Here is a 13,526-nt window from a genome sequence, read left to right on the forward strand (position 1 = left end):
AATGGCTGCGGGCCAGGACGCCGGGCCTTCTCACCCACCTGAGGAAGTACCGCCGCTAAGGAATGGATGAAGCCGCTAAAGGAAGCCGCTACCCGCCACGGGGAGCAAGTGCGGCTGCCGGACTCCGCCCCTTACCTGGACCCTTCCCTTCTGAACACTGTCCCTCCTTCACGGATTCCCTTCACGTCGAGGACACCAGATCCCCCATTTATTTTGGACAGTTTTTCCCCTTTTTGGACACTTTCTGTTTATATTGTTTAATAAAAACCTCTCCGTCACGCCCACTGTGTCTGTCGCTTGCTCCCACCCGTGACTAATATATATATATATATATATATATATATATATATATATGAGTTAGTCCGATATATGTTTATTTAAACAAGAATCCTAATGTAGCATATAGATAAGAACTTAAGGAAAATGTGTTAGAAATCCGCCTCTCTCTATCAGGCTTTGAAATGGATGTGCACCACTTATTTGAATGATAAGGTTTAGCCACAACAACACGTTTACTGACAAATACCTCACTGCTGCTGGTGTAGCTTGTTCCCCATGCAGCTACACAGCCAATCTGTTGGGGAAATCAGACGATAATAGAGAAGGCTAACAATGCTCTTGTGAGAGACACAGCTGACAGTCTAAGAACAGCCTACTTTGTGGCAAGTGTTGTGAATTTTTTTCTTAGAGACCAGGAGACGTTTTTGGATATCTTGAAGCAGAAGTTTCTCTTTATTCAGATACTCGCTTCTTGGCTCTGCATTCATCAAAAAGTCGTCTTCTTCTAAATCTCAGCACAGCAGTATATAGGTTTGAAGGGGGAGGAGTACATAGAGGTGGAATCAATCTAAACAGAGCATGCAAATGTGGTACAGGAAATCAGCTCAGTTAAAGATTTTTCCCAGCCTTGATCTATTTAGCATACAAGTGTGATTCAAATGCATAGGTGCTTAAACAAAAGGCACAGTTGTACCTTGAGATTAGACTTCACACTTAACTTGGGAAACCTGCCAGATGATCAGGAAATGTATTAAGACAAAAGGTTACTGTCTCAGGGCCTGGGCTGTCTGCTCTTAGAATGTCACAACATACATAATTTTTTCAGTTCAGTTGTTATATTGGAACCTATATCAAATATGCATAGGATCAGCATATTTTAAACAGTTTCTTAAATTTGTAATCCTTCAGTCCCCCCTTTGAGAGTTCTAATAACTCTCACATTATTCAAATTTAAACCTCCATAAATCCATTCTATAGCCTATGTTTGTTAACATTAAGCTCCATCTTCCATTCATGTAACTTGAAATAGTTACACGCACATATATCTTATTCTGTGTCTTGTCCTAGATTTAATTAGGTCTAATAGCTCTTTTCAGAACCATAACTGTTGACACATACGACATGGATGGTAACATGTCGTACAAGCTACATGTTGACACAGAAAACCATGTAGCATAAGAGTGGACGTCCTGACATCCATGGCGCCTGAATAGTTGTGTAGTCTGTAGTTTTCTGTAGTCCATTTCCCATGTAGATTCACTCAGATGACTCTTTGTCCTCATGAATCTTGTTCATGGATGTCTGAGGTGATGCTTTACTCCAGGATGCTGCTTTTGAAGACATCATGGCATGTACATATACCTGCAACACAAGAAAACAGAGAAACAGACCAGCAGTATTCATGCATAGACATTTTTAGACTTCTGTTGATCGTATAGTGGTTTTAAGTCTAGTGATCGTATAGTGGTTTTGTTGACCTAGTCTTAAGTCATTTGACACCTATGGACCAGTGAGGTGGGGACAAACTGATGAGGGGAAAAACCTATGAGGAAATCTTCACCACAGGGTTGGCCCCCGAGGCCTGTTGCACTTCGGTTCTTCCCTGGGCTCCTCACTGGCCTGTGTGTCCTAGTCTGTCCCTGTAGTTGGTGTGTGAACTTAACTGTGCAATTACTCCATCCTCTAATGAAACATCAGTCATAGCAAACATCATAACCCATAGAGGATAACAGATATTAGCAAGTAATGCTAATCTTCTCTATCTGAATAGAGGATAACTAGTCTGTTAACCAAACCCTGCAGCTGTTTGTTAACACTTCTCTGGCGGCACAGAGGCTAACCACATGTAGTGGTCTGTAGTGGTTCTTTGAATAGAGTAACACTCACCAAATCGTTGTTGAGCTGAAAAAAGTTTCTGGAATTCAGTCTGGAACGATGTCTGACGAGAAGCTCTATCCGGGTCAGGAAAATAATTTTTTCTTAGAGACCAGGAGACGTTTTTGGATATCTTGAAGCAGAAGTTTCTCTTTATTCAGATACTCGCTGCGTAGCTCTGCAGTCATCAAAATCGTCTGACAAAATCTCAGCACAGCAGAGTATATAGGTTTGAAGGGGGAGGAGTACATAGAGGTGGAATCAATCTAAACAAAGCATGCAAATGTGGTTCAGGAAATCAGCTCAGTTAAAGATTTTCCCAGCCTTGATCTGTTTAGCATACAAGTGTGATTCAAATGCATAGGTGCTTAAACAAAAGGCACAGTTGTACCTTGAGATTAGAATTCACACTTAACTTGGGAACCTGCCAGATGATCAGGAAATGTATTAAGACAAAAGGTTACTGTCTCAGGGCTTGGACTGTCTGCTAAATCACAATATACATAACCTTTTAGAAATTTGTAATCCAACACAAGCAAGAGATTCGCATTCAGTAACATAAGCAGATTTATTTTGTTACACAGCAAAAAAAAGCAGCAACTTTGCCAATTTGATTATTTACAGCAGACAAGAGGATATTATTTATTTATTTATAAAAACTGCATAAACATTAATAAAATGAAATTAAAATGAAAGTGAATCACAAACATATGTTAAATGTATTTGGCTCATCAAATGACATCATGTGCATACAAAAGAAGGGCAGACCAATTTTAGAATGGAATCGAAATTCAGCACAAAAAAAACAGACAAACACAAATGCCAATTTAGACTGAAATCATAATGTTTTTTTTTTTTTTTTTTTTTTTTTCTGTTCTGCACCATAAAGAAGTGAAACAAAAAATAAAAACATTCTTCTTGTAAATTAAAAAGCAATGTGTTACTTACTCAGATTACATAACTTGCACCACGTGTAATCTGTTACCCCGACACTCATTACAGCACTGATTTTTATTTTTTTTTTTTGCTCAGTTTGTGTTTCTGAATAAAACTGAGCTGTTTTTTTTCGTTATATTCCAACTATATCAGACCATATGAGTCTTAAAAAAATCTCATGGATTAAATACCAAACATAAAAACAGAGAAATTTATTTTTAAATACTTCGCTGAAAGTTTGAATAAACTTCCAAAATGTATGTTTTTCTATTATTTTAAAACCTCTTTGTTGAAAGATGAGCTTCTGTGAATGTTAAATGTTAGAGAAGTTGATATTTTATGTATAATTTATCCAGATGAAAACGATCAAGATGCTCTCGATTCAAAATCATTTATGTCATATATATATATATATATATATATATATATATATATATTTATATATTTATATTTTTTCGTAGTTGCAGTGAGGGTCTATTATATATTTTTGTCTCAAAGTGAGCACACAATGCATGTAAGAGATGACCCTCAGAAAGAGCTTCTATCATTACTTAACTTCGTCAAACTTAAAGTGAACAAAGAGCGAAACATTTAACACCACATTAATGCACAATGGTTGTAGATATGTGAGATTACAAGTAAAAGTTTTCTCACATATTTAACTCTGAAAGTCTGCAGGTGTTGTTGTTTCTTCATTTATACCTGTTTTATTATGTATAGTAGTTCACTTACACCACAGCTTTAGTTCTGGCTCTTTTACAAGGATGAAAAAGATTCACATAACAGAACAGGACCTTTTATTTTTTAAAGCCTCTTTCTCCTTTTGTAATTCTTCCACTTTTCTTTTCATTTTATTCAGTTCTTCTGCTTGTTTTCTGGCTTCATCGTCATGTTTCTTCTTGATGGCTCTTATTTCCTCATCATAATTCTGTGTTATTTCATCTTTCTCTTTCTCTTCTCTTTCTTTTCTCTTCTTCTCCTCCTTTTCTCTTTTCTTTTTCTCTTTTTCTTGCTCTTGTTTCAGATCTTCAATCATTTTCTTCCATCTCGTTCTCTCTTCTTCTTGTTTCTCATCATCTTCTTGTTTTCTTCTCTCCCACTCCTCTTTTCTTTCTCGCTCCAGTTGCTCATAATGCCTTTTCATTTTCTGTTTATTTTCTTCATATTCCATCTCTTTTTCTTCTCTTTCTCTTTTCTGTCTCTGTCTCTCATCCTCTGTATGCTTTCTTTCTTCTTCTCTCTCTCTTTCAAATTTCTCTCTATTTTTCTTCAGTTCTTCTTGTTTTTCTCTCAGTTGTTTCTCATGTTGTTCTTTTATTTTTCTTTCTTCTTCCTCTCGTTCTTTCGTCTGTCTTTTAATTTCATCCTCCCATTCTCTCTGCTGTCGTTTAATTTCCTCTTGAGTCTCTTTTTTCTCATTTTCTGCCTCTTTTATTTTTCTTTCCCATCTCTGTCTTTCTTTCTCTTTGTCTTTATTCCTCCTTTTCTCCATCAAATCTCTCTTTTTAGTTTCTTCTTCTTGTTTCTTTTTTAATTCTGCCATGGCACATTCATTCTCATGTTTCATCTTTTCTTGCTCTTGTCTGTATTTCTCTTCTCTCTTTCTATCTGCTTCTTCTCTTTCTTTTTGCTGTTTTTCAAACTGTAATCTCTGATTTTCAATCTCTCTCTTCATCTTTTCCATTTCTCTGTCATATTCAGCTCTTTGCTGTTTTTCCTCTTCTGATCGTTTCTGGTTTTCAGTCTCTCGTTTTTTCTGTTCTGTTTTCTCTTTTTCCTCAAACTCTTTTTTCAGTTTTTCCTCTTTTTGTCTGAACTCATTCTCTCTTTGTTTTCTCTCCTCATTTGCTTTTCTTTTCTCTTCCTTGAGTCTCTTCTTGAGCTCTTCCATTTCTGTCTCATATTTGGCTTGTAACTCATCTTTTTGAGTCTGAATTTCTCTTTCTCTCTCTTTTATTATTCTCTCCATTCTCTTTTTAATGGACATCTCTGCCTCCTCAAACATGCTGTTAGTGAAGTATCGACCCTCATTTGTTTAACCTCTTCTATCATGTTTAACAGTTGAATCACTTGAGTTTTATCCTGTTTTTCTCTGTTATTGAAAACCAGGAATCTGTTTCCACAATCTTTGATCAGTTTCTGGAGTTGTGCAGACTTACTCCTCTTCACATAATCCTCTATGGACTCCTGAAGTTCGTCTCCTCTAGTGAACAGAACGATACTGAACTGAGCAGCTTTATGACCAAAGATCTTCTTTATCAGATCCACAGTGTCTGTTTCTTCATTTGTGAATCGTCCCAAACTCAACACAATGACAAACACATGAGGTCCAGGTGACGACAGTGAAACACATTTCATTATTTCTTCCACTGCTTGTTCATTTGTCAGTGTCATGTCAAAGAGTCCTGGAGTATCAATAACAGCTACTGATCGACCATCGACTTCACCGACTCCTTTCTGACAAACAGTCGTCAGTGAATCTGTGCTTAATTCACTCTCAAACTCCTCTCTTCCCAGAATAGTGTTTCCTGTTGCACTCTTTCCATTTCCTGTCCTCCCGATCAGCACAATCCTTAGACACTTCAGATCATCTTCAGCTCCTAAAACACATTTTAAATATATAATTAGGCCAGTACAACAAACAAACAAACAAAGAACTATTGGCCATGAAAGCAGAATTTGTAAAGCTATTCTGGCCAATTATAACAAGCTGATTTTGCTAAGATGATGAAATATTCAGTTGTTGATGGAAAATGATAATGAAGCAATAAATGTTTCCCTAATGTCTACATTGTCTACATTAAGCAATAATCATAAAGGGTCCTACATTGAGAGTAAAACTCACTCACCGTCTGACTGAATCTTCTGCTTTAATTCTTTGATTTGATCTTCCAGTGTCTTCAGTTCTTTCTTGTGTTGTTCCTCCAGTTCATGTCTGACTCTGTTCACTTGAGTTCTCACATACGTCTGAACTGAATAGGGTTCAGTCTTCATGTTCTCTATATAATCCAGCAGTTCTGGGATCTGTCGGGAGTTTACAGGTTCCTTTAACCCCATCAGTCTGTAATGACCTCCACAATGGCTGATTAACCTCTGACATTCTGTGTTGGATTCGACAAACTCTGTTGCAAGTCCTTCAACAGAGAGATTAGTGGAAAAGAGCAGAACAAAATGCTCTCTGGAGTCAAATATCTTCTGGATCGTCTCTATTTCTGCTTTGTCTTCACTGATGAGTGGACCAACAGGAATAATGATGATGAAAACATGAACTCCAGGATGACAGAGAGACACACAGCGGAGAGTCTGACGCATCACTTCCTCCTCTGAGAGATGAATCAGAGCTGGAAGCTCCACCAGATTGATCAGACGACCATGAAGATCCACGTCTGATCTTCTGTCTGTCTGCTGCCGGATCAGCTCTGATATGGAGGATTTTATTGTCTCGTCACTCCCACACACAACCAGATTCATCTCTGACACTGAAAAATTTAGCAAAATATATATTACACAGTAAACACCCATTTTAAAATTTAAGTAGAATAAACAGAGACAGATTCTTTGAATTGGCAGGCTGTTTGACTTACTGTTAGGACGATCGCCATCTGGACTTTGCACTCTCTTGTTCACTGCAATCAAAATAAAAGACACAATGAGAAAATAATTACATCATTGACTGGCTAAAACTTTCTGTAGTGACTTTCTTTGAACTGTAGCCTCTTCTGTGTGGGGGAAAGTGTATTCAACACTTTACTCGCTAAAAAAGTTTATTCAAGTGTGGTATTAGTATACTTCTTTTAACTAAAAATACTTTTACAGTATGTGCTTTATACAAATGTGCTTTATATACTTCTCACAAATATACTTAAAATGACATTTAAGTATACTTGATTTATACTTAAAAAGTCTAAGTATATTTAAGCTGTACAGGTCCTTTTCAAAAAATTAGCATATTGTGATAAAGTTCATTATTTTCTGTAATGTACTGATAAACATTAGACTTTCATATATGTAAGATTCATTACACACAACTGAAGTAGTTTCAAGCCTTTTATTGTTTTAATATTGATGATTTTGGCATACAGCTCATGAAAACCCAAAATTCCTATCTCAAAAAATTAGCATATCATGAAAAGGTTCTCTAAACGAGCTATTAACCTAATCATCTGAATCAACTAATTAACTCTAAACACCTGCAAAAGATTCCTGAGGCTTTTAAAAACTCCCAGCCTGGTTCATTACTCAAAACCGCAATCATGGGTAAGACTGCCGACCTGACTGTTGTCCAGAAGGCCATCATTGACACCCTCAAGCAAGAGGGTAAGACACAGAAAGAAATTTCTGAACGAATAGGCTGTTCCCAGAGTGCTGTATCAAGGCACCTCAGTGGGAAGTCTGTGGGAAGGAAAAGTGTGGCAGAAAACGCTGCACAACGAGAAGAGGTGACCGGACCCTGAGGAAGATTGTGGAGAAGGACCGATTCCAGACCTTGGGGGACCTGCGGAAGCAGTGGACTGAGTCTGGAGTAGAAACATCCAGAGCCACCGTGTACAGGCGTGTGCAGGAAATGGGCTACAGGTGCCGCATTCCCCAGGTCAAGCCACTTTTGAACCAGAAACAGCGGCAGAAGCGCCTGACCTGGGCTACAGAGAAGCAGCACTGGACTGTTGCTCAGTGGTCCAAAGTACTTTTTTTCGGATGAAAGCAAATTTTGCATGTCATTCGGAAATCAAGGTGCCAGAGTCTGGAGGAAGACTGGGGAGAGGGAAATGCCAAAATGCCTGAAGTCCAGTGTCAAGTACCCACAGTCAGTGATGGTCTGGGGTGCCATGTCAGCTGCGGTCAATGCAGCTAGCTATCAGGAGATTTTGGAGCACTTCATGCTTCCATCTGCTGAAAAGCTTTATGGAGATGAAGATTTCATTTTTCAGCACGACCTGGCACCTGCTCACAGTGCCAAAACCACTGGTAAATGGTTTACTGACCATGGTATTACTGTGCTCAATTGGCCTGCCAACTCTCCTGACCTGAACCCCATAGAGAATCTGTGGGATATTGTGAAGAGAAAGTTGAGAGACGCAAGACCCAACACTCTGGATGAGCTTAAGGCCGCTATCGAAGCATCCTGGGCCTCCATAACACCTCAGCAGTGCCACAGGCTGATTGCCTCCATGCCACGCCGCATTGAAGCAGTCATTTCTGCAAAAGGATTCCCGACCAAGTATTGAGTGCATAACTGAACATAATTATTTGAAGGTTGACTTTTTTTGTATTAAAAACACTTTTCTTTTATTGGTCGGATGAAATATGCTAATTTTTTGAGATAGGAATTTTGGGTTTTCATGAGCTGTATGCCAAAATCATCAATATTAAAACAATAAAAGGCTTGAAACTACTTCAGTTGTGTGTAATGAATCTAAAATATATGAAAGTCTAATGTTTATCAGTACATTACAGAAAATAATGAACTTTATCACAATATGCTAATTTTTTGAAAAGGACCTGTATTTGTCCTCTAAAAAAAAATCTGTTTTTGTTGTTATACACTAGGGGCGCTATTACACATCTACTGTACAGAATTTACCACAAGTGAAGAAGAATGCTTCCACAGGTAATGTAACACAATCTTCAGACATAAAACAGCATCACAAACATAAAACTGTGTAATGTTATGGGAAAAAAAAAAGTTGACCCATAAAAATGTAATAATGACTGTTGATCAACTCCATCCACATTTTAATTATCATGAAGCAAGAATAAAATGTTTTTGTTTACAAGCAGATACCCTGTTCTTTCTTTTGATGTTTTGTATGTTGAGATATTCATATAACAAAATATAGACAAATTAATACCTAATAGAGACATATTAGTATACTTAAAGTATGATGTAAAGTTCAATTAAAGAAAACGTATGGGTATACTTGCAGTATAAAACTATTAAACTAGTAGTTTACTGAGATTACACTTGAAAGTGTACTAAAAATGCTAAAAATATTTAATTAGTAAGCTATCAGTATAACTATGAGTTAACTTTTAGTATAGTTAGTATAGTACAGTACAAACTGAAAACATTGATGTAAACTAGTTATGTACTCAAAGTTTACTTCTGTTATACTTAAAGTATACTATTATATACTAGAAAAGTCCCAATGAGTATTGAAATAGTTCATTAAAAAGTATACTACTAGTACACTGATATTTGTATACTTACTACATAAAGTATACTTAAAAATAGACTTGAACTATACTTAAGTATACTTAAAATAAAGTTGAAGTATACTTTTTTTGGTAAGGGTACTTCAAAAACAACTGAGCAAAGCTTGAACTTTACTGTAAAAAAAAAAGACAAATCATTGTCTATCACATTATTTTAAATGAGTCGACTGGAAAAGAGCTGAACTGGATGATGACTGAATCACTGATGAACTGACTTTCACTGGAAAACTAAGTAGTGTTTACTACCACCTTTTGCATTATCAACACACTATTTTCCTGTTTAACACTGTAAAACTGCTTTAACACAATCAGTATTGTATAAAATGCTACATATATATAGCACTTGTGTAAAAATGCTGTAAAATGAGGATGCTGTCATAGATAGATTTTCTTTATCAATTACCTTCTATTAACTAAATGAAATCAACATTTGATGTGACCATTTTTTGCGTTTACAGCAGCTTTTGCCCTAGGAGCACTTGCGTAAAATGTTTCAGGAAGCTTTGCAGGTAGGTCTCTTGAAGCATCTTGGAGACGTTGTCACAGTTCTTCTGGATTTAGTCTGTTTCGGTTTTTCTGTTTCTTTGTGCCATTCCAGAGACAGACTGGATGATGATGAGATCAGATCTCAGTGTGGAGCCCTGGCTGTTGTCAGACTCCTTGTGCAAACAAAAATCTCACTAGATTATTACAATTAATGGCAAACAGAATGTTTGGAAATGTAAACCCATATTTTTTTATTGACACACTACAGCAAAAGATAGAAATAACTTACTTTAAACTATTTGTAGCTATTTTTAGCTAATGAAAATACTAGTGGCCTAAAACTTTTGCACAGTACTATATATATATATATATATATACACACATACATACATACATATACATATATATATATATATATATATATATATATATATATATATATATATATATACATACATACACACATACATATATATACACACACAGTCATGTGAAAAAGTTCGGACACCCTATTGAATTTCATGGTTTTCTGTATCGGGACATAATAAAAAATTATCTGGTCCTTGGCAAGTCTTAAAATTTAGAAAATAAATCCTCAGGTAAATATCATCACATGTCATATCACACTGCGTCATTATTTATGTAACAATAATAAAGCCAATATGGAAAGGCCATGTGTGACAATGTTAGGACACCCTATGAGTCAGTTGCCTGTAGATCCACTTTTAACAGCAGTAACTTGAAGCATTCATTTTCTGTGTGACTTTATCAGTCTCTCACATCGTTCTGGAGGAATTTGGACCACTCTTCTTTTCAGCGTTGCTCCAGTTTATTGAGGTTTGTGGGCATTTGCTTATGCACAGCTCTCACCACAGCATTTGAGTCAGGATGAGCTCTGGACGTGGACTGGGCTGTTGCAACAGCTTGATTCTTTTCTTTTCAGTCATTCTGTTGTAGATTTGCTGCTGTGCTTGGGATCATTGTCCTGTTGCATGACCCAATTTTGGCCCAACTTTAGATGTCCTCACATTTCACTCTAGAGTACTTTGATATCCAGAGGAGTTCATGGATAACTCAATGACAGTGAGGTGCTCAGGTCCTGTGGCAACAAAACAAGCCCAAAATGACCAGACCTCCTCCAGCATGCTTGTCTTTTGGTATGAGGTGTTTGTGCTGATATGCTCTTTAGGTTTTCACCAAACTTGGTGCTGTGCATTATGGCCAAACATCTCCACTTTGGTCTCATCTGTTAAAAGGACATTATTCTAGAAGACTTGTGTTTTGTTCAGATGCAACTTTGCAGACATAAACTGTGCTGTAATGCTGCAATGAAGTTTTCTTCTGCCAAGCCTTCCAAACATGACATTTTTGTCCCATATTTTTCTAATGGTATTGTCATGAACTTCATCATTTAACATGTTAACTGAGGCCTGTAGAGTCTGAGCTGTAGTTCTTGGGTTGTCTGCTGTTTCTCTGAGCTTTACACGGCCTGATCTTAGGGTGAATTTTCTGGGACGTCCACTCCTGGAAGGAGAGGTGTCTGTTTTAAATGTCTTCCACTTGTGAATAAACGTCAGATTGTTTGGAAATGGCCGTATTACTCTTTTCAGATTGATGGCAGCAACAATTGCTTCTCTAAGATGATTGCTGATGTCTGACCTCCTTGGCAATGTGTTAACACACACCTGAAGGCTCCAGACCAGCAAACTGCCAAAGCTTATGCTTTTATAGAGGCGCTCAGACGTGCTGATGATCAGTTAAACAAAGGTATTTAATTATCAGTGCTTGACTGTTATTTACCCTCTTAATTCCAATGTTAACAGTAAGGGTGTCCTAACTTTGTCACACATGGCTTTTCTATTTTGGCTTTATTTTTGTTCAGTGAATAATGACATGGTGCAATTTGTCATGTGTTGTTGTTCATCTGAGGTTTTATTTTTAAAATAAGACCAGCCAAGCACCTTTTTTTTTTAAATGATGTCCTGATACAGAAAACCATGGAATTCAATATTTCACATGACTGTGTGTGTGTGTGTATATATATATATATATATATATATATATATATATAAAGGTGACTTGACAACTATTCTGTTTTAAATAAAACTTTAAATACAGTCTGCTATTTACACCTGTGACATAATTTGACACTATTCATCAGTTTTAAAACTATAAACAAAGATAGAAGTGTTTTGAAAAGCATAGCCATGAAAATTTCACTGTTTTGTATAAGGTTTTAAATATTTTATTATATAATGCAATTATATTCATAAATGTAAACAGTAAATGAGGAGCTCTTTTCCAAAACACTATAAATCCATTTTGATTAATTTGAGTAAAAATGTGTTTTCTTTACCAAGAAAGTGGCAAGAACAAAACCACTATTTTCTGTTTTAAACTTTCACACAGCATCTTTAGGTTATAATAACATTAAAAATTCAAATCCAGATTTTGATTTTCAAACATTTATCATAAAAACTGATCATTTTTTACCGAAATGCAATAAATCCATTAGGGGTCTATGCTTACTTTTCTTTTTAGAGAAAAGTGATGGAAAGAGACGGCATAAGTGCAAGCAAATTCATAAATTCTTGTTGAGATTAATGTTTTAAATATGCAATTTTGAACATAGAAACATTAAATGATTTAATAACTAAAAAGATACAAATGAAACTAATACTACCAATAGGTGGCGGTAAGCGACTGATTTAATTGTGTGATTAAACTGTAATTTACACTCAAAAACACTGGAATATATAGGAGAGTTGAAGTGTTGTATGAGAGTGTTATGTTTTTGTAGATGACCGTTTCTGAGTATATTTTTTACTTCACCTCTTCAAATACTGATAACTTCTAATGATAAGATATTGGTTCACATTTTTAGATCAAGCACACGTTTTTCAGGAAAAACAGGCACCCAATACAGAGACTACAGTAAAATGTTAGTCAGTTTTAAGCACTGTTTCCAGACCTGAACTATGATTATAATCATTATAAGTACATTTGTAAGACATTTCCTCCACTGGTGATAGAAAATCTGAGTAACTTTTTTTCGCTGTTGTCTTTCTTTTTCTGAGGTGGCACAAAGAAAGGGAAATAGACTTGTCACCATCATCAGTCCTTTATTTCATTCACTGGAGAACCTTCAGATGTGTCATATCAGGATAAATGCAACTGCAGGTAAAATTATATTATGGTAGATTTAATTGTGGTGTACAAATTTGCTTTTTTAAGATACAGTTACCTTGCTATGATATCTATGGGAAGAGTCCATTTTTTGTGAATCCTCTTTGTCTTTCTTTTGGGGATTCACATTTTTCCGATGATATTGTTGTGCATTAGGTTCATGTTTCGATCATAACTAACAGTTTCAAAGCTGACAGTTTGTGTATGTTGCCTAAATGGCTTATAATGGCAAATTTCAGTGCAGTTTAAATATGTTTTGTTTAAGATTGTAAAGGAATGGTAAAAAAAGAAATTATTCTTTTTAAGGACTCGTCGGGCCCACCCCACTACAGATTCACCAAGGATCCAGCTGATCACTGCCAATTTGGAGGAGGATTGTCCTTTATCTGCTACATTGCACGCTCACTTCTGGTATGAATTCACTGACTTTTTGTGATATGTGAGATGTTTTGATTTTACTAAATGTAGTGATTTTGCTTAATTTGATTCTACAGAATTTTCTTAAAAGGAACGTTCACCCCAAAATTAAAGTTCTGGCATCTTTTACCTTT

The 13,526-nt window shown here is 36.2% G+C and overlaps 1 protein-coding gene across 1 annotated transcript; it reads right to left on the reverse strand.

Moving 5' to 3' along the window:
• Positions 1-1,536: 1,536 nt before the first annotated feature.
• On the reverse strand, positions 1,537-9,783 carry LOC127157434 (trichohyalin-like). The gene is given in 6 exon segments (XM_051100682.1): positions 1,537-1,641; positions 3,929-5,124; positions 5,127-5,690; positions 5,940-6,569; positions 6,675-6,716; positions 9,707-9,783. Coding segments are annotated over 5 exon segments (2,496 nt in total). The 5' UTR covers positions 6,676-6,716; positions 9,707-9,783.
• Positions 9,784-13,526: the final 3,743 nt, after the last annotated feature.

The sequence above is a fragment of the Labeo rohita genome, unplaced genomic scaffold, assembly GCF_022985175.1.
Source record: "Labeo rohita strain BAU-BD-2019 unplaced genomic scaffold, IGBB_LRoh.1.0 scaffold_1071, whole genome shotgun sequence".
Lineage (NCBI taxonomy): Eukaryota > Metazoa > Chordata > Actinopteri > Cypriniformes > Cyprinidae > Labeo > Labeo rohita.